The 23,242-nt window shown below is 37.5% G+C and overlaps 1 protein-coding gene across 4 annotated transcripts; it reads right to left on the minus strand.

Moving 5' to 3' along the window:
* Nucleotides 1-1,611: 1,611 nt before the first annotated feature.
* Nucleotides 1,612-22,963, minus strand: LOC108039103 (serine-rich adhesin for platelets). Of its 4 annotated transcripts, none has more exons than XM_044458444.1 (7): nucleotides 22,683-22,963; nucleotides 22,284-22,435; nucleotides 11,210-11,459; nucleotides 11,034-11,145; nucleotides 9,838-10,429; nucleotides 3,921-4,508; nucleotides 1,612-3,261 (listed from the first exon to the last, which is right to left on the minus strand). In XM_044458444.1, the coding sequence occupies exons 2-7, from the start codon at nucleotides 22,294-22,296 to the stop codon at nucleotides 2,150-2,152; spliced, it is 2,667 nt and encodes an 888-aa protein (XP_044314379.1). In that variant the 5' UTR covers nucleotides 22,297-22,435; nucleotides 22,683-22,963; the 3' UTR covers nucleotides 1,612-2,149. The 4 variants fall into 4 exon arrangements, with proteins under 4 accessions (XP_044314379.1, XP_044314378.1, XP_044314377.1 ...); XM_044458443.1 differs by having other exon boundaries at nucleotides 22,284-22,487; XM_044458442.1 differs by having other exon boundaries at nucleotides 22,284-22,963.
* Nucleotides 22,964-23,242: the final 279 nt, after the last annotated feature.

Raw genomic sequence — 23,242 nt, forward strand, 5'->3', positions numbered from 1 at the left:
CGTCCACAATTAACTGAATTCCCACAGCGATCAGAAACTGATAAGTCGCCCAAGAAGCCAGGCTGAAAAGCTCGGAGAGCGGCCAACTCGACTTGGCTCAAACCGTAAGACACAAGACTCGGCCACATTCACAGAACGCAGCCAAGTGCCAAGGCAAAAACACGAAAGGCAAAAAGCAAAAAAGCCCAAGTACAGCGGACAGGCAACTCGATTTGCAGAACAAACGGCAAACACAGCTGCCAACAAACAATAATCAGCCAGCAAACAAATCGCGCCCGAAAGTCGTTCTCTCGTGCTAACTTTACGCTCGCCAAGATTTCGCACATTTTGATGGCTTGTTTTGAGAGAAGCCAAGCTTAAATCATGACTTTTGGTAATATTAATCTGCCTTCTAGTTGTTTTTTGCTATAGTCACATTATGAGGCTTACAAGGTGTTGTATACTCTTAGGCTTTTTTCATGCCGCATTCGCCTACAAACCTCTGATCTCAAAATATGCCTATCATATCCAGATTATCAGATTATCACAACAACCAACACATTAACCAATACATTCATTCATGTCTTTTGAATTTTGTATAATTAATTTGTTTTGTAAAGTTTTTTTTGTAATGGTCTTGTATTAATTTAGTGAGCGTCACATATATCTATAATTACATTTCCATTTTTATCCGCTTTTTGTATAATTTACAACCTTAACAATCAGGATTGTGTGTTCAATTGTAAAGTCCTCCAGGATGTAGTCATCGCTGGGAGATCCTGGCTCAGCAGCAGGATTAAGGCATCGTTTGCTCATGTAGCTTTAACAAATCGTTTATTTCTTTGACATTAGTGGAGACATAAACCAACAAGACTAACATGTAAAATCAGTGATAGCTTTTAAGCCATTGTCTAAATAGATATCATATTATAAATCAACTAATGCAAACCATTATAAAATTAAACTGCACGTACATTTGGAAGTTTGTTTGATTTAATTAAGTATATGCAGATATCAGAAGTAAAACATTTAGCCACACCTAATGTTAGTTAAGTTTCAAGACCACAAACAAATAATGAAATAAACCAAGGCTTACTAGTCCACCCTTCGCTTTTTAATAGTCAAACTAGATTTACCACTTGTTTTACTAATTATGAAATGTTTATTTTATATCCCATATTAATTTACAATAATATTTACATTTTAAGCGGTACAAAATGCGATATTTCCAAGTAAACCACAACAGTATTTGCTAACAATCGGGAATGGCGGGGTCGCTAGCTACGCAGATTGATTTGATTAAACTACAAATAGCTGGTTGGTTATGCAGAGGGTTATCACAAAAGAAAAAGGAATATTCTGTACAGGCGGGTCTGGGTTACAAATCTCTAGCAGATTACAATTTATCTTGATCTTTCGATCTGATGGCGAGACCCTCAGATCAATTAAAACATCCAATTGTCGAATTTCCCACGACGCGTTTGCTTGCTGTTTTAAAAAAGAGATTGTATCAAAGGGGTTAGTATATTATCCGAGATTAGATATGTGAATTCTCTATCGCTATCTATCTATATCAGTCATTTAGAAAAATAATGAAAACAGAATCACATCGAAATAAGAAAATAAAAAACATTCAGAAAACATTGAAGTATTTATTTGCATTATTTATTGGTATTGCTTAAGTTTTAGGCATCATCAACTCCATCGAACTTTGTATATTTTTTTCTCTCTCATTTAGTATAGTTTATAGTACAGTTTACTCATAACTTTAATACATCTTTAAAAAATAATCATAAATCGTATAAACAAAACAAATCGCAATCGAAAGCAGCTAAAAGAACTGACACATTGTCGCTATCTCTTTAGCTTTTCGGAATGTACGAGTGTATAAAAAATACTTATTGAAATTATCAGATATACAGGGGGGGATACAAAGTAATTAGCGAAAAACAAAACGGTTTTGGCATGCAAAAACGGTTGCTCGCTAGCAAGTTGGATAGATCATTCTGGTATATATAAGTACAGAACACAGAGTACAGATATTTGGGATTGTCTTGGGTTCGGTCTACTCTACTACGTTCTACGTTTTTTAGGCCTGGGAATTGTAGAGTTCAGCACACGCTAAAAATCAAGGACTCATAAGCTAGCTAAAAGGCGATCTTAACTACGCTCAAACTTGCGTCACGCACTGCGCGTATTTGTCCAGTTCGCTCCGTAAAATCTTGACGCGTTCGGCTTCGGATTTCAGGGCATTTACCAGCTCCTCGATGGTTCGCTGTTGGTTTAGCACCAGTCCTTCCAGCTTATCCACCCTCTGCTCCAGTTGGTTAACGCGTGAGGAACTGGCATCCTGGTGGTTATTCAGCTGATTGGTTGGCTTCTCCTCTTGGGACTGCGCACTGCTGGCATTGGAGCTCTTGACCAGAGGTGAAACACTTCGTTGATTGCGAATGGCCAGACTATTTGGCCTTGTGGCTCTCGTCTCCTCATCGCTGCTGGCTGCTGTGGCCTTGGCAGCTGTCAAGCTGCGGGACATGATGGCATCGTTGGTAGTGGTACTGGTGCTACTGGTGGTCACCGAACTGCTGGTCGAATTCTCCACAAACATGGAGGATGTCACCGCTGAAGATTGCACTTTCGTTGTGGTACTGCTGCTACTACTACTGATCGCTTGCTCGGCGGCAAAGAGTTTGGAGGTCCTCTCGGCCACAGAAGCTCCTCGGGGCTCCACACTGGGTGTCTTTTTTCGGGTAACCTGCGAGGCCTTTAGCTCCTCCATCCAGGGCGCCTTTTTCTTCTCCCACTCGCGTGGTTTTGGTTTGGCCAACTGTGGTTCTTCACCCGTAGAGTTATCATCAGAGGAGGCTGTGGCTGCCGTGCCTTTTCCCCCAGCTCCACCATCTTCACTCAGCTCGCTGGCACTTCCCGCTCCTCCAGATCCTCCACCCATTCCGCTGCCATTTACGTATACGGAATTATTATTGCTTTCACCCAGGACATTTATAGCCGCCGACGGAGGACGTCTCTTCGGAGCCTTCACCCTTCCTTGTCGCATATCCGTGAGAATCGATGCCCGCTCAACGCGATCGAAATCCGTATCCTCCACGGCGATGGTGGCTGCCCTCCGAATCACAAGGTTACCGGGTGCTCCAGATTCTGGCAGTTGATTAGCACCTGAAAGCATCTTACTGGCCGTTAGTCCATCCGCCAGGTCATGTGAAACCGCAGTGGTGAGTTTGCCCTCTGGATTCTTTTTCTTGCCACTCAGGAGGTTACCTACGGCTAAAAAGTACAAGATTAGCATGGTTTGTAGACTTCCAGGTGCCCGTGATGCATCGCTATTGAATCGAATTTTTAAATTACGTTCCCTTATAACACTCCGTTTAATGTATAGCTAAAATACTAATCTACCTCCTATCGGATTTATAATCTTAATTTTTTGAACTGAAAATATTTCTTTAAGCTTTGAATTGCAACATTTTTTGTATACGTTGAAAGGCCATGCCTGCATTGCGTTTCAATCGATAAGATACGTGGCAGAGCTATGTATTTTATACTCAAAATTACTCAAAACAATGAACCGGGAATACTGACAAGTCAATGAAGCTATTATAAAGATTAAATGCGTTCTTTAACATGTATCGGTATTCTTATCATTGTTTTTTTATAAAGGATATCCTCTTTTTAATCACCATTATTGGTTGTGATTAATGGGTGTATGAGCCATTTTCTGTTTACACTTTCTATAACATTATTCACGTTGAAGAAATTAATATGTATGAAAAATACACTCAATATTTGATAAATATATTAATAAAAGCATTATTAACTTCCATCTGGTATACATTTTTACCACTAAAATCCTAATAATATAAAATATAAATAACTTTTTCCTCGAGTCTTTAGCTATGCATGGTCAGGCTCTACAGTACAGTACTCACCAGTCACGGGCACTCCTCCCGTGGGAGTTTTCTTGAGCGGCACACTCGGTTTCTTGCTAAGCACCGGTGGCGGTGGCGATTTCACCTTCTCGTCCATGCTCTCCGTGGACTTGCTAACTGACGAGGAAGTCAGTCCTGTGGAAATTGTGGTGGCTGACGAGGTGGTGGCACTGGAGGTGCTGCTCCTCTGCTGATTGATGGCCACAGCGGCTCCCACGCCTGGCGGCTTGGTCAGATCCAGGTTCTTGTTCTCCAGGGATTTCCTCTGGGCAGCCACATTTCCGGTGGGCAGACCCGTTTCACTTAGAATGTCGTTCAAGGAATCACGGGATCCGAAGCTCTCCTTGCGACCCGCCGAAGAAGAAGCTGTGGTGGTGCTGCTGGAGGTGCTGTTGCTGCTGCTGCCGGTCTTCTTGATGTACACCTTCGAGGTGGTGGATCCGATCTGCTCCTTCTGCTGCTGCGTGGTCACCGAAGTGGTGCTGGAATTGCTAGAGTTCGTTGTGGTCATGTGGCTGGTGGTGCTGGCAGTGTTGCTGATCTTCCTCTGCGGCTGAGCAGTGGATGATGGCTCGTTGATCGGGGCAACTGGAAAATCGGTAAATACAGTCGGAGATTAGAGACACAATAAGCACCTGCAAAGTGACATGCAAACATTCAGCTTTATTTACTAACAGGAGATATCGGTTAAAAGGCACGATGTCATAATACAAATTATTTAGGTAGCTTCTTAAAAACAGTCTTTCGCAAAGATCTTAATAAAAATAATATATGGATTTCATAATTTTAAAAACCCCTAATTTTGTTTTGAAGCCTGTTTATGGCCATCCATTTTTAAGAAAAACTAATTGGTTAACGGTTAAGGTATTTTCTCGAGTGTAAAATATAATAATGACCATAGTGTATATATACAAAAAATATGTATACTTTAGTATTGGCTAATATATTCACATTTTTTTTTAACAATACTTGTATTTTGTTATAAATGTTCAAACTTGTTGTTTCTATATTTATTAATTTTTTATATCTGTTAACCGATATCCACTGCAATACAGTAATTCGCATCCAAGATGAGGCAGTTCATGACTAACCATCGCGGTCAGAACAGCTGAGCACAAAAACAACGCGAAACTGGTTTTGTGCCGACAACTTGTTGCCAAATGTCAATAAAACTAATGTGGAAACGCTCAGGGAAATACTTGTACAATAGCAAAAACAAACGAAAAGCAAACCATAAAGTCAAACTCAAGTTAAGGTTGAAAAGCTGAATCTGAGGCGTAGGAGCGGATCAAAGCGGTCTAAAATAACAAACTGCGAGCGATGAACGGCAAGCTGCAAACGACAACTGACGGGCATAAATAAACGCCAATAAATGGCTACGATGACAAAAGCCAAATCAAACCAAACCAAAACTAAAAGCGAACGAAAACTATTGAGTAACAACTTAAAATGTGTAAAGGTCAGACCCAAAGAAATGGCAATAGCCAACAGGAAACAGCAATCTAAAGATCAGGCAACGAACTGGATATGCCCTTTAAAGTTGGTAACAAAAACTATTTGGTGTATAATTTGTGAGCTCTGATATCAAAATCAAAGGCTGTATAAATATTAAAGTCATTAATTTTAAATGAATGTATAATAAACACTACATATGTCATTTTAAGGCATCAAATGGAGTTTGATTTCCAGGGGTTCTAATTTATAGATTTTTTTTAAATTTGAATGATTGGAGTTAAATTGTCTGCAATAATAATAATGAGTTAATAATCAAAAGTTGAATGTGATTTTTTAATAAAGACTATTTGATTAAACAGAAATTGAAAAAAAACATTCCAAATTATATTCATTTCACTTCATTTTTAGCATGTTATATATTCATCAATGTTTTGTTCGCCGTTGAAGTAAATAATAAATAAAGATTTACCGAAGCAATCATCTCTAATTATAATCCAACTTGTTCTGGTGATGTCATATCTCATATATCAGCCTCTCAATGTTTATTAGCTTTTATTTCAAAATTTAAGCTTCAAGTATGCCCAAATTTAGCCACACCTCATCAATCTTTTGATTCCCACGGACAAACCGATGTACCCTAAAAACCAAAGAGGAGGAATGGTAACCAAGCAAAGAATTGGCTTTGTCATGGTCGAATTTCTAATAATGCTGGACGAAAAGAAAAGCACTCGGCCCAACGACTTTCACTGCTTTTAATGACAAAACAGCGCAGAAAATATGGCTAGCAAAATAAAACGAAATTTGCAATCAAAATAAAGAGCAGCGCGAATTTGATATTTTTTTTAGCATTGAGTAATTGAGCGTTGGGTGATTGTCATTATTATGATAATGGCTGTTGTGGTTTTTTTTTTTTCTGTTTTTGGATTTGTTGCCAACGGCAGTCACACACACACAAATGTCTACGGACGCATTAACACGCACACTTAAACACTGAAAATCGAAAGACTTAAGCAACGAACGCGAGTTAATGATTACTTTGAATCCGAGACACGCAGCAAATTATAATCATTAATTTACACCTGACTGACACATAAACCATAATTAGAAAAGCGCGCGCCCAAACCGTTTTTCCCCGTCTTAAATTGATCTGAAGAAAACTTCTTTGCCATGTGGCAGAAAATATATGACGAATGCAATTGCAGACAAACTGGGTAAAAATAAGCAATAAAGAAAGCCGCAAGAACGGTAACTGTAGCACACGCACCACAAAAGCCAAGAAAAATTACTTCTTTTTTTCGCCGCGCCGACAAAAATATTTCAATAACGTAAATGGTCAAGAAATCACAGCGTACTGACTTGGCTAAAAAGGTAAACAAAAACGCTGGCAAAGGTACGAAACAAAAATGTTGAGAGCGGAATGATAATTTGGTTTTTTTTTCAGCTCTCGGCTCTCTGGCAACTTTGTTGATAAACTAAAACAAAAGGGGCTTGGCCCCTAAAAAGGGGAGGAGGGGGAATCCCAGATAAACGCCGCTAATGAAGATGATCATAATGATCACCTGCGAAGATCAAAGAGAATGCCAGGTAAGAGAGACAAAAAAGAGCTGCTACCAACCGCAAAAGAGACACGTAAAAACAAAAACAAAAAAACGTAGCTCAGAAAACCAGTTACAGCCAACTGTTGTTTATTTTAATGATGTTGCTGCTGCTCAAGTGTCGAAGGTGGTTGGAAAAAAACTGCGACGTTGACAAAAGCAAAAGCCAAAGCCAAAGCAAAAATTAAATGCCAAGCATAAATTTTGCAAAACTTAAAGCCAGCAAATGGAATTCCGCTGGCAACCGCAAAGTATGCTGCGAAATAATTTGTGTTAATTAAGTATAATATTTCAACTTTTCCCAAACAACAAATTGCCAGGCGTTCGAACGATGCGGGGAAAACTATTTTTCGCGCAAACAACGCGAAAAAAAACGGGCAAACAAAACAAACAAGTTTTTGGTCACCCATTCAGATGACAAAACAAACATGCACCGCAAATTGAAAAGAAAAACCGATCGTAAACAAAGCGCTTTGATTTGGTTGTGGTCTGCCTTCAGCCCCTCTCACTCCTGCCACGCCCACCCCCTCAATGCATCCCCCTATTTTCTAAGCCTCTGGCATTGTGAGTGCCAAAGAAAGCCAAATAAATAAAGCAATGCAGCGGAAGATGAGAGAAGAAGCCAAAATAAAGCAGATTATGTCATACAAAATAATGGTTACCCTAGCCAATGTTTTATTATTGTTATACAAATAAAACAATGTTGAACATATCATGGAAACTTGGTATAGAACGTTCATCGAATATGTGTAAGCATTTAAAATTAAATAATGAAGTAGTAAGCTATGATTTAACTTTTTGGTTTGTTGATTTTAGATTATTGCAAATGGTAAAACACAGAAATTAATTTATATGTACAAAGAGATAAGAAAACATGTTAGAAATATCATTTTCTAGTATACAAATGATAAACAGTATTTACAAACTGTATTTAAAATAGCAAACATTTTAAGTTGGTATACATCTTTAGAAATGTTGTTAGTTGTTACAAAAAAAAATTATTTTTTCAACAGAAGAAGTTATTTAAAGACCAATAAGTACCAATACAAACCACTCATCAATATACCCTCTATCAATGAAATAGAGTAGCCAGCTAAGCAAACCATAAATCATAGAAATTATGAGCAAAGAAAGAGAAGCGGCAACAGGAAGAGGGGCATTCAGAGTCGAGCAATTTTCCATTTCATATCAAAAACGCCTCAAGGAGGCACCAAACCAAGCCGACAGAGAAAGGAAAATGAAAAGTGGCCGAAAAAAAAAAATCGAAATAAAGAAAAACAAGAAAAGTCAAGAGCCCAGAGGAAAATTGAGGAGAGGAAGGAGTACTGGGAGGTTCACTCTGGCTGCTGCCGTTGCTGTTGCCTACTGGAAAAACTCGTTTACATACAAATCGTGGTGATAAAGCTGGCCATACGCGCGCCCAAGAACTCGAAAGAGCCGCCGCGCTGCGTCCGTCGTGGAACACGGACTGCGGCTCCGTCTATTACTCCGGGTACAACTCCCATTCCGCCCCTAGCACGGGCACGTGGGCGTGGCGGCGGTGGAGCCGCTGCATTTCACACCAGTTTATTTCGGTTTTTGTGTATTTTGCAGTGTTTTGTGTGTTTTTTCGTGTAGTTCGTTGTTTCATTATTAAACACCAAAAATTGTAGAAAATCGTAGTGGAAAGAGAAGTACAAGTAGAAGAAAAGGGAAGTAGAGGAAGAGAAAAGTGTTGAGGAAAAATTACAGAGAGAATGACCAACGACATGGGGTCATAATAAACAATATAGGTGAGTGGATACAAAAAAACAAGAGAAAGAGGTACAGATAGGTAGCAAAAAGTCAACTAAATTTCCCATAAAAAAGTCTTAAAATGAAAAAGCAAGTCATGAAAACTTGGAAAACGAACGAAAGATATTTGAATGGTTCAATTGAAAAGTGCGTGGTGCGTGAAGTGCGTGTTATGGATGTGATGTATCTGAAGTGCCAGCGATTAATTGGGAAAACTAGCCATCAAATTGATAAGTCTATGTGTATCTAAAACTTTATCCCATTAGCTTCTGTCTTTAAATGACAATGTAACTAGATGTTAGAGACCACTATATCTGAAAAGCAAACTTGCAAACATTTCTGTGTCTAATATAAACTACCTGGGAACTTTTCTTTAAGAAGGTATTTCAAGTAAGCTTTATTTGTAAATATTACTAAATAATATGGCTAAGTACGTATATGTATATAATAGCCCGAGGAGCTTTCTATATAATATTTACAGCATAAAATAAAGAAAGCAGTGCACTAAAAATTAATGAACACTGTTTCCTTTTACTAATGTGCAATCCTAACACTTTAGATATACAAAATTTCACTATTTATTTACAATTTAAAAGTCTCTGAAATCAACCATTATTCAGGCAATTTACGACGCGCCAATTGAAAGCTTTGTACACAAATTCCTACTTAAATATAAATCCATTACGCATCGGTGATAACTTTTATCTGATTCATATTCGCTGGCGGCAATTAAGTCATCTACAAATTTTGCACAGACGATGAAAACTAACGATCCAAAAAATATGCAGCGAGTGAAGGAACGGGGAGGGAGTGGCTTAATGTCTTTTCATTTAATTAATTCAATTACCAAACAAACGTTTATTGACTTTGATCCCCAGCCATGGATGATGGCTACGTCACGACATCAATTTCGAAGTCTAACGACTTGAGGTTTGCACAGCCGATGCGTTTGGAAAATTGCCTCCAATTAAGAGGGGGGAAAATGCATTGATGAGAGGTGGAGACTTTTGATGACAACAAACTTGACAGACCGAAATCAAAATGCGATATGATTGAGAGAGAAAACCGGCGGAAAATCCCGGGTGAAAACTCACCTTCCGAGGGTGCCAGCATCTTGACAAAATTGTCGGGAAATACGCCCACTTTGCCACGGATTTCTCCTTTCCACCAGCCTTTGTCGGGCAATTCGGTGGTGATCACTGTAATTATGTCGTCCACTCTCAGTTCCAGTTCATCGTCGTTCTGCGGGGCGTAGGGGAACTCCACCCGGCAGAATTCTCGTTGGGGCTTCGGGGGTAACATGGGCACTATCTGAGGTCCTGCTGCAGCAGGTCCTCCCGATCCCGTTGCTCCAGATCCCAATACCGATGCTATGGCCGCTGGTTCCGCTGGTGCAGATGTTGCTGCCGCAATTACTCTGCTCTTTGTTGTTTGTTTTGCTGTGGAGGTGGTGCCAGTGGTTCCTCCGCTTCCGCCTCCTCCTCCTCCTCCTCCAGTTGTCGTGGATGTGGTGCTGGCCGCCACATTTGCCGCCTTGGACGTCAGCGACGATGTGGTCACGGTGGCGCCAATTGTCGGCGGCCGCTTGGAGGCCAAAATGGGCGACGGCTCGATATGTTGCACAAAGTTCGATGGGAAGACGCCGACTTTGCTGCGCAGACGACCGCGCCACCAGCCTTCCTCGACCTAAATGAGAAAACAGAGTGGAGCAGAATTGAGTGAAATGAACAGACTGAACCGAATGTGCTGCACTGAGAGAAATATAAAAGGTTCTTAAGATAGGGCACGTAATAAGCACGTGATTCATTTAAATAATAATATTTTTATCAATTGTAATATTTTAGCCAAATTAAAGTAATGTGTATTTTTACAATTTTTCAAATATTATTTTCCTTACATATAAAACTGTATAAAATGTTGAACAAATTTTATAAATTATTCGTCAACAACAAAGCGTTGTAAAACAATAAAAAAAAGCGATAAAGAACAAAAAAAGCCTCAAATTAACGAATATTAATAACAAAGAAGGAGTTTTTCTTTGTTCATAAAGAATTTTATTTATTATTTGGTTTCCGAGGAAAAGTAGCTAAAATCTAAATATAGACACCTATTTAGGTGTATAAATATTACATAAAAATCTTTGCTCCAAAAACATGTAATTTCTTAAAAACATATTTATAAGCTGTTTTTGTTCTTTCTTCCAGTGAAAAACAAATTTCAATTTCTATTGGCCCAATAGGTTAAATGGGGGTAGAAACCACCCATCACACCCCGCGACCCTGGTACGCACCTCCCCTAGGAATTCAATGACATCACCCACGGCCAGCGTCAGTTCGTCGTCGTTGACTTGTGTGTAACTATAGATGACTTTGCAGCGGCGATTCGATGTCGCGGATTTGTCCCTGGTTTTTGGGAAAGGCGAATTAAAATGTAAATTCAGTTATTGCGTCATTAAAATGGACGTACCTCAGCTGCACAGATGTTCCCTCGTCGAGGTGGTCCCCACTTCCTGTAGTTCCATTGCCATTACTGCTAATTCCGGATTCCAGCACCCGGACAAAGTTATCCGGAAACATTCCCGTGACTCCGGAGGACTTTAAAGTGCCCTGCCACCAGCCGCCGGGCATCTGCTTGATCCGATGGATAATGGCACCTTTCTGGAGATCCAGCTCGTCCGGCTCCTTGGCCGCATATTCGTATTCGACTATTGCACAGACTAAAAGTATAAAATAGGGTTTAATTAATATTTTGGGTTTTATTTATAGGCTTTAAAAATCCACCATTCATAATATTATACCTATTCTTTTAGTTCTATAAAAAAAGGTTCTAAATTATTCCCATACTATATATATAAACGTGAGAAAGGAACTAAAACATCATTGAAGAATTCTTGGAAGATATCAGGGACCAGGGAAAAATAAGTGGCATTATGTGTTACCCAATTGTGGCATACAAACATGACATGTTTGTCCATATATATATATTTACAACTGTATCGGGTTGCGCAACGTTTAACCTACTCTAACATCCATCCATATTAACCCCCTCTTCTGAAACGTGACATTCGGCTTTTGCTTTTCCCGATTTTGGTTTGCCGATGCCGCTGAAAAAGTAAAAGTTACATGACACTCCATGTACGGAACGGGAATAACAATTTCTGTCGTGGGCGATGACAAATCACGGATCGTGATTCCACATCCATCCATCAATCAAACAATCGTCCGTACATATGGGTCACTGAGTACATGGCACTCCGGCATAACAGATTATTCCCGGACCATAACTTATATCTTAGCTTGAATGGAGCCATCTAGTGCCACTCAATTACTATCAAAAAACCCAATTCATGAGTAAGTTCTTTTCCAGAAGCTTTGTAAGCCTTCAGTATTTCGATTGGAAAACCGACAAATAAGCCTTCAGTATTTCGATTGGAAAACCGACAAATAAGAAGAGATTGTGAAGAACGTCTTAATTTGAAACACATATTTGTACACATATTTAATAAAAATATATAAATTGCTTAAATAAACTTTGGGAGTAGATAAGGAAATTATGAATACATAAAAAGACACTATAAAAATATTCGAACGAGAACCAAAGTAAAAATCAATTTAAGTATTAAGTGTAAGCCTCGAAACAATGATTATTCATCACAAATAAAAATTTAAATGTTAATTTTCAAGATTATCCCTGTTCTGCTCAATAACATTTTCAACCTTCAACGAACATAAACCCGCCACTTGTTTTCCAATACGATTTAATGCAACGCTATTAAGTTTAAGCGTGAACTTTCAATTTCCATTAAAATAATCTTTAGAGGCTTCCCATAAACACACTCAATCATCAACATCAACATCAGCATCCCAAACAGAATCCAATTTGTCATGACGCATACTGAAAATAATGAGACCATGACTGACTGACATTTTATTAAAAAGCAGCATTATAAACTATATTATACTGAGTCGCAGAAGGCGACAGCTTGACGCTGCAAGCTAAAATTTAAATAGCCACAAATGTTAAACTTATTTGGCTTTGGAGGTTGCTGCCCCCGCACGATTGACTCAGTTTTTATTCATTTCTTGTTTTGTTAAGTGTTTGGATGCCGTGTCCAATTTGTGATGGCTTGTTTGAGTGATGGAAATACCCTTACCAAAAATAATAAAACTCAGTTCAGTCAAGAACATTGTTTAAACAGAAATGGAAAGAGTACCGAAGCCTCTTCAGGTAACTTAGCTTAAAAACCGTGGAAACGCTTATTGGCTTAGGGAAAAAAAGAATGAAGAACGCCACAAATAAACAAACATAAAAATAAATTCCTTTTCTACGTGATGTCGTTTAATTTTATCTCGACACTTTCTATATGGGTCAGTTTAAAAGAGGGGAATTCTCTATCTAATACCGATGTAGAACTTGATAAATAACGTGCGAGGGAAAATTGAAAATTGTCATTGGTTAGCGAACATTTAATGAGTGTAAAATCAGCCATTGAAGTTGATCGCTTAATGGCATTAAAGCGTCTCAAAGTGCTTTCCATTTTCCGCTCGTTTCGAATCAGCTCTCAACATTTCTTTTAATGACAGGGGTTTTGGAGGGGATGGCATGGGGCCACCAACATTGAAGTGGCTGCCAATCGAATCCAAAGCAGTTTCGTCAAGAGCGAATCATAATAATTTCACTTTGGTCGCCGCAACTCCAGCTAAAGTCGTTTCAGTTGCTACAGTTCCAGTTCCCGAAGATCCGGCGATGAAGTGGCAAAAGTGCTGAGCCAAAGCCAAAGCTACGCAATGAGAAATGGACGGATAGTCGGACGCAATCATCAAAGTCTTTAAAGAAAAGCTTGAAAAAAGACAGCTGGCGATGGTACGTGAGTTCTGATACAATGCCAATGATTTGAATACTAAATTGTCATGTGATTAATCTCATTAAATGCTTGATACTTATTTGCTTCTTAGAAATAAAGGCCCCTTAACATTTGAAAATATTTTGGAATGAGAATAAGTGTTTTTTATGCACATAATTTCATCAATAAAACGATTGAAAAATAATTGTAGTTAAATTGATTGACTAAATTGAAACATTAAATATATTTTTGAAAAATATTTAACGTTTAATTACAAATTTAAAAAACTTTTTATTAGTCTGGGACGCAGGGAAATTAAATTAAAATTTAATTTAATTAAAATTAGATTAAAATCAAGAGCTCGTGAACTAAAGTTAGGTAATAAGTAAATTTAAAAATAAAATTTATTTATTTATAAGAACCTAAAAAAGAAGTAAGTCTTCATAATTATATTATTAATCATATTTCGTGTCACGCTAGCATCGCCGCCGAGTGCCAATTTGTATCTAGGCCAACGGCTGCCGACTGGCCCGCTCGTATCTTTGTATCTGAGTATCTGAATGGTCGAGTATCTGAGTGTCTCAGCCACACTGTTTAACCTACGCGACTGCAAAAGGCAAACAAAGCGACAGCCAAATGAACCTTTAATGCGGTTTTTGTTTTTCAAACTTTTTCATCTTCCTCCTTGGCGATTTGCTGCCGCTTTCCTCTTTGTTTTCCACTCATATGCTGGGTACGCTTGAATAATAATAATAACCGACCGCAAAGTGCGCTGAATGGCTGAAGAATGGAGGAGAGTGTTGAAAGAGGGCCTAGAATGGGCGGTATGCAGCAGTGAAATGAGGCGGGTCTAGAAAAGCTACACAGAAAAATATGTTTTTAATTTTAATGATTGTAATTTTTTACAAAATTTGTTAATATGTATTAAAAACATAGTAGCAAGTCAAGTGCTATTAACAAATATTTTTGTGAAACTATTAAAAAAGGTTTAGTTTTTTAACAATTTCTATAATATTATAAATATCCAATCGATCACAATTTTTTCTAGTGTACAGAAAATGGTGAAAATCGGGCGCCAAATGGTGGAAAGCGAGGAACCGCGCAGCGGAGTCGTGTGAAAAGCCTGATGAAAGAGCCGAGAGCCGAATGGGAAAACCATATGTGTAAATGTGTCAAAAGCGAAGAAAATCGCATGACAGTCAAAGCCGCCAACTGCCGCCGCCAGAGGGCGTGTTGGTCGTCATGCACTTGTGGGTGTTTGGGTGTATTTTTGCCTAGTAACATTGTCGTATCTGCGATCAACGCGATATCGGGCTTTGTTGTGAAGTCAGCTTCCCCAATGTCAAACAGCACATCATGTCCGCCATAAAGATATGCAAATCGGTTACTGGATAGTTAAAAATATGGCGCGAAAACAGGTTAAGGTGTGAGGGGTTATTGGAACAGGTAATGAGACGGTTTAAAAATACTCTGTATCTGAATTGTGAATATATTTTTAGAGTAGCTAATTATTTTGTATCTTAAAATTTGAAATATCGTTTTAGTTTAAAAATTTTAGTTTTGTATATTTTAAATACGATTTAAAAAATAATATTGAAGTTAACCAAAATGTCAAAGTAAATCCAGTTAGGACCAACATAAAATCTATTTTTCAATACCCTAACCTTTATAAAAACATCGTGCTAGAACGCCCCAATAAAGTGGTATATAAATTACACAAAAATCTTCCCCAATTGGATATACCCCCTAAATGTTCACCATAATAAAAAGTAAAAACAATTTCAGCTGCCTTCCCAACATTGTATCTTTAACCCTCCCTCTCGTCTGCATTCTCCCCTGTGTAAAAAGTTCAACTGATGCATCCCAAAGATTACCGAAACGGGTAAGCTCTACATATAAAATAAATAAAATATAACCTGCAACCGGTTACGGTGAGCAGCTGCATTTCTTGGTGGCCAAGGGTGCGGCCAAAGTTCCAAAGTTCCGTTCAAAACAAACACCTCGCGTAGGTGTGAGTAAGTGTGTGTGAAGATTCCCCCCCCTGACCTCCCTCTAACACCACCCGCTTCTCCCCCTTTTTTGAGGTGAGCAAACAAGAACATGCTAATTGGTTTAACTATCGGTTTTGGCTGCCTTTGAATTTCGGTTTTGCTTGGTTTGTCTTCTTTTTGTTTTGGTTTTTACTCTTTTCATTGCTTTTCGTTGGGGCGATACAGAGAGAAGAAATACTTTTACTTTTTAAAATGTTTATGCGTATTTTGAAAAGCAATACCGCTCATTTACATATTTTTCTTAACGTAACAATATAAGAAGACTTATTCAATAAGTTAAGATAACTTTTTGTCTACGAAAATAATGGGAATTTAAAAAAATTATTAAGAAAAGTTCCGTTATTGAACTTATAATTTTTACTTCCTAGAAAGTAAAGTTTTACATATGTAATTTAGCAATAAACTTTTCCACTCTAATTGATTGAACATAAAACATAGTGTTTCTGGTTTAGTAACACGAAAAACATCTATAAACTAACCAACTTAACACAGATATTATTATTAATAGCGTGTTTTAATGGTTTTTTGTATGTTAGTACTTCTACCATGTGAACCAGCTATTTTTCCGAGTGTAGTTGTTCAAATGGTGCGATGTTGGCAGTGGGGGAGATGCCATGAACCGTAAACGGTAAATTGCCTTTGCGTGAGTTCGACTTTTAAATATGCATGTCCCCGAAGAGGGGAAGTGGGGGAGTGAAAGAGAAGCCAAAGAAGGGGTTATCCACATGCATAAGTGAGCACTGCGTTCAGTGCAGGTACATATACATATAGTAAGTTAATGGAGCTGACCTGTCTGAATGCCTGTTTCCTTTGGGGGCGGGCTTCCAACTGGAAACTGGCATGACCCGGTTAAAACTTTTATTTGTTTTATTCGGGCCAACCAGCTGGGATTAAATGCTAAAAGGCAGACACCGAAGTGCTGGATATTGATTGGGAAAAGTTTGTTTTGAAATATGATCAGCTTTATTGAACGATGAATGAAGAAGAAATTAGTATTTAACAATTGATAATTGCTTACTTTAAATAGTAAGAAATGTTTACACATATTTAGTTTCAGCATAAAATATAAATTAAACTAGCTATCAATATTTTTCAGTCACTAACGATTTAATTGAAAAATGAGTGCATGAAATGGTTTACCGTTTACAAATTGTTGATAATTCCGCTTTACTAACGAATTTAATTATTATATCGAAACTATTATTTTATCTCAAAATTGATAATTATGAAATAATATCCACACTTTCCTGGCATTTATTTAAGCATTGATTTTTTATTCTATCTTTTTCAGGTTCAAAATTCTTGAAATCATTGTTTAACATTCGTGCATGACAGAACATAAAGAAACACTTCTCTCTGGGCAGCTGCTGCCAATTTGTAAAGGTCTAAGGCTATTTGCCAACCCTCATTATAATGGTTTTGTATGCAGGTCAGCCCTTAGCTTCAAAATCAATTCCAGAGCACACGAGAAAACGACAAAAATTCTGCCCCACAGGAGTCACAAGTCAATTTTTCTCGTTTCTCCGCGTTCCACTTCGTCGTCGTCAAACAAACACACACATCCTTGATGAACCCAGCCCACCCAGGTGACCTTGACTTATGAGCTTTCGCCGGCCCCTGAAATGTAAGCAATTGCTCAAGTTCAAGGTCGCACATTGCGTGTGAAAAACAGAGGCACTAAACTAATTCGTATGTCGCCAAATGAGCTGCATTTCAATTGGTTTTAATTGGGGGAAGTACAAAAAAGAAAGCCAGTAAAAAAGAAACCCACATGCACTAAACTTTCAACAAAGTGACATTTTATGCTGCTATACGACTGCTATCAGTGGGCATAAACCCAAGTGATAAGTCAATGGGGAAGACCCTTATCAGTGAAGTGAAAGACTGCAGACCGATAAACGAAGAGTGGCATTAACATTCAGGTTCGATTAAGTCATGGCCGTGGATGTCGTCATTGACACGCGTGATTATTTGAGTCACTGACAAAAATGTCCCGATAATATCCAAAAGTAATTTAATTCTATTTTTCAAATTGAAATATTGGTTAACAAAAATTCAAACGGAATATAATCAATAACTATTTTCTTTTTTTGCATTTGGTTGGCAGAACAATCAAAAGTTTTTGCAGTGTAACTGCTGTAATCACATGACCTTCATTTGGGCACTTTGTTTATTCTCTTATCTACTTTAAGTTCACTAAAACAAATTGTACCCACTAATTTCCACTACTGAATCATAATTTAAAAGTCGAACAAAAATATAACAAAACAAGCTTAGAATGTCTGTTTTCCGAACTAATTTTAAATTTTCCTAAGTGTATACTGTAATACGAAATCGCTTCACCCTTGACCATCACTTCAATGCATTTCAATTTCAATTGAAAATGCGGCAGTGTAAGCGAAGGCAACCGAAGCATGGAAAAGCTGACCAAACGCAAGTTTCAATTGAAAAGACTTGCCCCTCCCCCTTTTCCGAGTTTTCCCCCACCGCCCATGTGATTTGTGTGGCAATATGTTGAAGCGGTTGCTGCTTAATTCAAAAGAGTTTACGATGGAAAGTGTTTAGGAGCAGAGTCATCCATCCATCAGCAATTGCAGCTGATGAGCTGTGCATTAGCCAAATGAAGTGGTTGGTAGTGGGGTGAGGTGGAAATTGTGAAGCTGGAGGTCAAGAGAGTACAGCTGATTAAAGCGGCTTTTCCGAGGAAACAAATATGCAAATGGAAATATTTTTATTACAAATCTCAAACATTACATTTTCTTATCAATTGTTTCAATGAACAATAAGGCAAACAAATATCTATATTAAGTATATAGTTTGTTTTGACATAAAATATTAGAAATGTGTCATATAAAGTTTGATTAGGTTATCAACAGTTTATATTATAAGCCATTTTCCATGAGGAGTGAGTTTGTTACTCTGCTTCAATAAGTTTTAATAGAATTCTTTAACACAACAGATTCTTAATAAATATGAATTATATACCGTCAATCAATAAAACTCATTGATTGCTCAGTATTTTGTTTAAGAAGTAAAATTACACTCATACATGAAGTAAACAAATAAATTCCCAAGAATTCTTACAAATCCACTGCACTTTATCCCCGGCGAATAACCCCGATCCGCCATCCACTCAAAATGCCATTAGAAGCGAGGCCTTGGAGTTCATTCAGGGCTTATCAGTTCATTGATATGGAATGCTTTACGGCTTACCCGCATATTTCCGCTACAAACATAAAGATAAACGGAAAAAGACCCAAGGAAATTTAAGTTGATTTTTGAGCGGAGAACAAACATTAAATAAACTTGGCACACATTTTTCTTAAAACGAATTCCAGTTCTGGGACGGAAGCATACATACATCGCAGAATGAGCGAGAGAACTCATATCTCTAATACTCTATTTATTTCCCTACCCTTTTTTGATAAGCGAGGGCAGCACAAGACTGAGGAATCGCGATAAGATAGCTAGGCAGGCGCAAAAAGTCAGCTAAAATACAATTTTGCTATACCAATTTTCGAATGAGTCACCTGAAGTCACAACTGTTGAATGCACTCGACCAGCAAAAAATAAAAACAAAAATAAGCTGCGAAAAGTAAATTATTTGCATATCAATAAAGCGGTTCTGTTCGCTTCGCCAGCGACGAAATGCAAACGAAAAATAATTGAAAACAAAATATAATCTTTTTTTACATTGTACATTAACACTCTTGTCAGAGCATATCCGGCTATTATTTTCCCAGAATTTAATATCTGCATTTCAAACATGGAAGTAAATGTTTCATTAGTACTGAAAAATTCTTAAAATCCTCTTTAAAAATTGACTGATTAAAATTATCGGACAAACAAAAAAAAAGGTTTTAATCATTCAAAAATTAAAGCTTAACATATATTTCATTAATGTTATTAGTTAAAAAACGCTTATTGTACACTTAAGGATTAAAATATTTTTGAACTTTATAATAATTAGTCTTGTTGTTTAAATTAATTTGTAATTCGAAACAACTTTAAATTTTAAGTGATACCTGCCCAACCAAAGCAAACTTAATTTGAGTTTGTTAAGCCAATTTCGATACTAAATCCCCTATAACAACACCTGTTATCAATGACTCACTCCTTAAATAGATAGAGTATTCCCCCATCGCCGAAATCTTGCCCTTAATTCGCGAGCGTTGTGACCAATTCAGCGAATTCAAAGTGACTCATAAAGCGATCCATCAGGTCTCAAAATTTTCAGTGAATATGAAGAAATTGTAGGCAGAGAAAGAGGTTTATAAGAAGTGGCTAATGGTAATGGGCCGACCAGATGAGGGCTTGGTTCTCAAGTTCTTCATTAACCCATTCGCAACCCACGCAGAAGTCAATTCCAGACAAAAAATCCAGGCGTGGCAAGAGCAATTTATTAAATTGTCGGGAGAGCTTTGGTATAAGGAGTGCTGGAACACTACAAATACGATACAGATAAGATAAAAGCCAAGGGGAATTGTGGCAAATAAGAAATCTGATAAAATGTTTTCATTTGGCGATTCATTTGTGTTGACCATTGATTGCTATTGTTGCCTGTTTGTGTTGGCGTTACATAAACGCAACCGAATCACTTAAACAAGCGGAAGAAAGCAGCTTTGTTTGGGATGCAAATGTAGCACGGAATACGAGTGAGTGTATATATATATAGAGAGCTGCCCGGCCTTTCCCATTGTCTGTCCCTGGAAATTGTTCATCAAAAGAAATCATCAGTAAAAACTGCTGCGGGTGCGGTGCATATTTTTCAAGGAGGGGGGGATAATGGGGAGGGTCTTTCAATCAGCTTCCATTATCAGCCGGCAACATCGGGGAAAAAAGCGAAACACAAAGACGAGAGCTGCTCAATCTTGGGTCTCCACAAAGAAGCCATAACAACAAGGTTGAAACGCACATTAAGATTTATTAATATTGTCCGCCAACAGAGCCTCTCCTCAGTAGTTCCTATCGATCCCGGATTATCTCTCTACGGAACACTGAACAGTAGCCGAAGGGTCAGAAAAGGGTCGTCTTTTGAACTGCCTATAGGAAAAAATCGAAAATAAAATCGAAAACAAAAGCTGAACTTGGAAAAACATGTAAAAAAAAAAAGGAAAGTAACTCGCTAAACGAATGTTTACTTTACTTGAAGTTTATATTTAGTTTTTGTTTCGCCACAAGGTTAATTAAATTTGCAATTAACTAATGCTTTCAAATTAAAACTGTTAATACATATTATTGAATAATCTGCATTTGCGGCTGTTTTCAGTTTTGAAGTTAGAAATTTAACTGTTTAGTTATATATTTTGACAAATCACTGAAATTTAAATTACAAAGAATAAAATATGATTAAGTCTATTTTTATCACTATAAACCAGTACTCTTTGAAAAGCGCTCTATGGTAACAAAAGAAATTTAGTGAATGGATTTTTATTTCATAATAATAAACACTATAAAAAGCTTTCATTGAGTAGGGCTTACAAAAGAGTTATTTAAAATGTTGAAAACCGCAATATTTTTATCCGACTTCGCCGTGAATCATAGTTTTTTTTCAAAGTGACCAGCGAGAGAGAAAATTTCCACTAATTTGCATCGCAGAACATTTGTTCTCCAGTTCCCATTGTGAATTTGAAAAGTTTTCATGGGGTTAAGTGTGGGGCGGGAGAGGGGTTAACGTTAACCCACGGGGCGGCGAGTGTAAAATTGATGGCAACATGAAATCATCAAAACGCAAAAATTCTCATTTAAAAGACCTTTTTTCGGCAAGCCTCTTAAACCGGTTTCCTTATTTTCTTTGTTTTAACCTTTACTATATTTGTTTGTTAACCAACTTTTGGTTTATTGCTGTAAGAATCGTGGTTGTAAAAAGTGTGAAAAACAACGGGGCTTAACTAAACCGTTAGCCAGACCAGGGATTTGATTTAAGACGAAAAGAAAACAAAAGAAAAATGTAGTGTCCTTGGGTTAAAAAGACACACCCACCCCGAAAAAAACAACAATAACAAGAAGAATTTTTCGGGCGCACAAAATGCGAATATGGTGAGCAAAAGGCAGACGGCAAAAATAGGCGGACCCACCCCGAAAAACTAGGAAAATACAACAACAAAACGATAAAGGAATTGGAGTTCGCGAAGTCGAACTCTATAATACCCTTAAAGTTGTACGAAAAAAAAGATACAATTCCTTTAAAAATCGTTAAGCAAATATAATCTATATGAATAGAAGACTCTTTAAAAATCGATGAAGTAATGCACACTTGACCCAAATTTCCTATAAGAACAAACGGTTACAGACTGTAACTTATAAGTCTGATATTAAAAAAATTTTAAAATATATCTCAAAATCATAAAAGTTATGCTTAATGGTTCAAACTTTTTCTAAATATATATTTAGAGGTCAGATTAAAATAAAATTTACTATTTAGCTGAAATTGTTTAAAATAAAAAAAGTATTTGCCCTGATCACTTCTTTGTTATCTGATGGATACCTTAAGAAGATCCGAAGGATTTGAAATTCTTTTATTGGAACATATACAAGTAAACGATTGGTTAAGTTTAATGTCAAGAGCTAAGCGAGTTAATACATGACCCAAAATCGTGATGCCCCCTTTAAGTAAGGGTACAAAAACTGCAGGAGTGAAACTTACTGTTGTTATCCATGTTGGCTGCTTACTTGGTGCCCAGCGTTTTCAGCAGGTTCAATGCACGGCTGTATTTTCTGTTTTCTTTTTTTTGTTACTTAAATACGAGTTTATGAATCACGCGCGATAACCGCGAAAAAACGGAAGGTAGGAATTACCTAGAATTTATATACACAAGTATTTCTTCGACGTGTTTTTTTTATTTTGACCCTGTTCGCAGTTAAATTTCAACAAAGAGAGAGAGGAAGAGGCCGAGAGTAAGAGAGAGGGCGAGAGCGCATTTAATTTCGCGTCACGTAGAAAATGCCGCACCAAATTTTTTTTATTTGTTGCAGCTCTTCCTTTTCCTTCTTTCGTTGCACTTTTTACTTCTTATCTTTATTCGCTTCCTTTTCGGTTTCTTACTTCTTATTTGTTGGCACGCACTTGCATTTGGTTTTTCTTTCTTACACTCATTCGTATGCACTTTTATTTACTTTGCTTTGCTATTGATTTTCGCCACTTCGTAACTGGTTTTTTTTTGAAACGCTAAAACACTTCTACCGATTTCGAATTATTTGCTTGATTTTGTTAATTAAATGCGCTTTTGGCCAATAAATTGGTAGCAAATTGGTAAACGGAGCGAGCGAAAAACGCGAACACGCCGACGAACACCCACAACAACCGTTCGCTGCGGTCGTGTGACCGCTAACGGTTTTTGGGAAAATGTTACTATGATAATACCACAAGTACAGACGCAAACCATGGCTTGAAGTTAGGGTAGGTGATGAATAGTAGAGACTTAACCCTACTAGGGGGATTCCCCAAAGTAATTTGGAAATAAATGTTTTTATTTTTGGAAATATTTATTTTTTATTTAGCTTATTTGTTTGAAATTTTTTTTATAAATTTTTAATGACTGGCTTTTATGTGATTTGGCTTTTCGGACCAATCACAGGCTAATTTTTTTTTTTTATTTGGCAACA

Source organism: Drosophila rhopaloa, unplaced genomic scaffold, assembly GCF_018152115.1.
Source record: "Drosophila rhopaloa isolate 14029-0021.01 unplaced genomic scaffold, ASM1815211v1 contig_167, whole genome shotgun sequence".
Taxonomy (NCBI): Eukaryota; Metazoa; Arthropoda; class Insecta; order Diptera; family Drosophilidae; genus Drosophila; species Drosophila rhopaloa.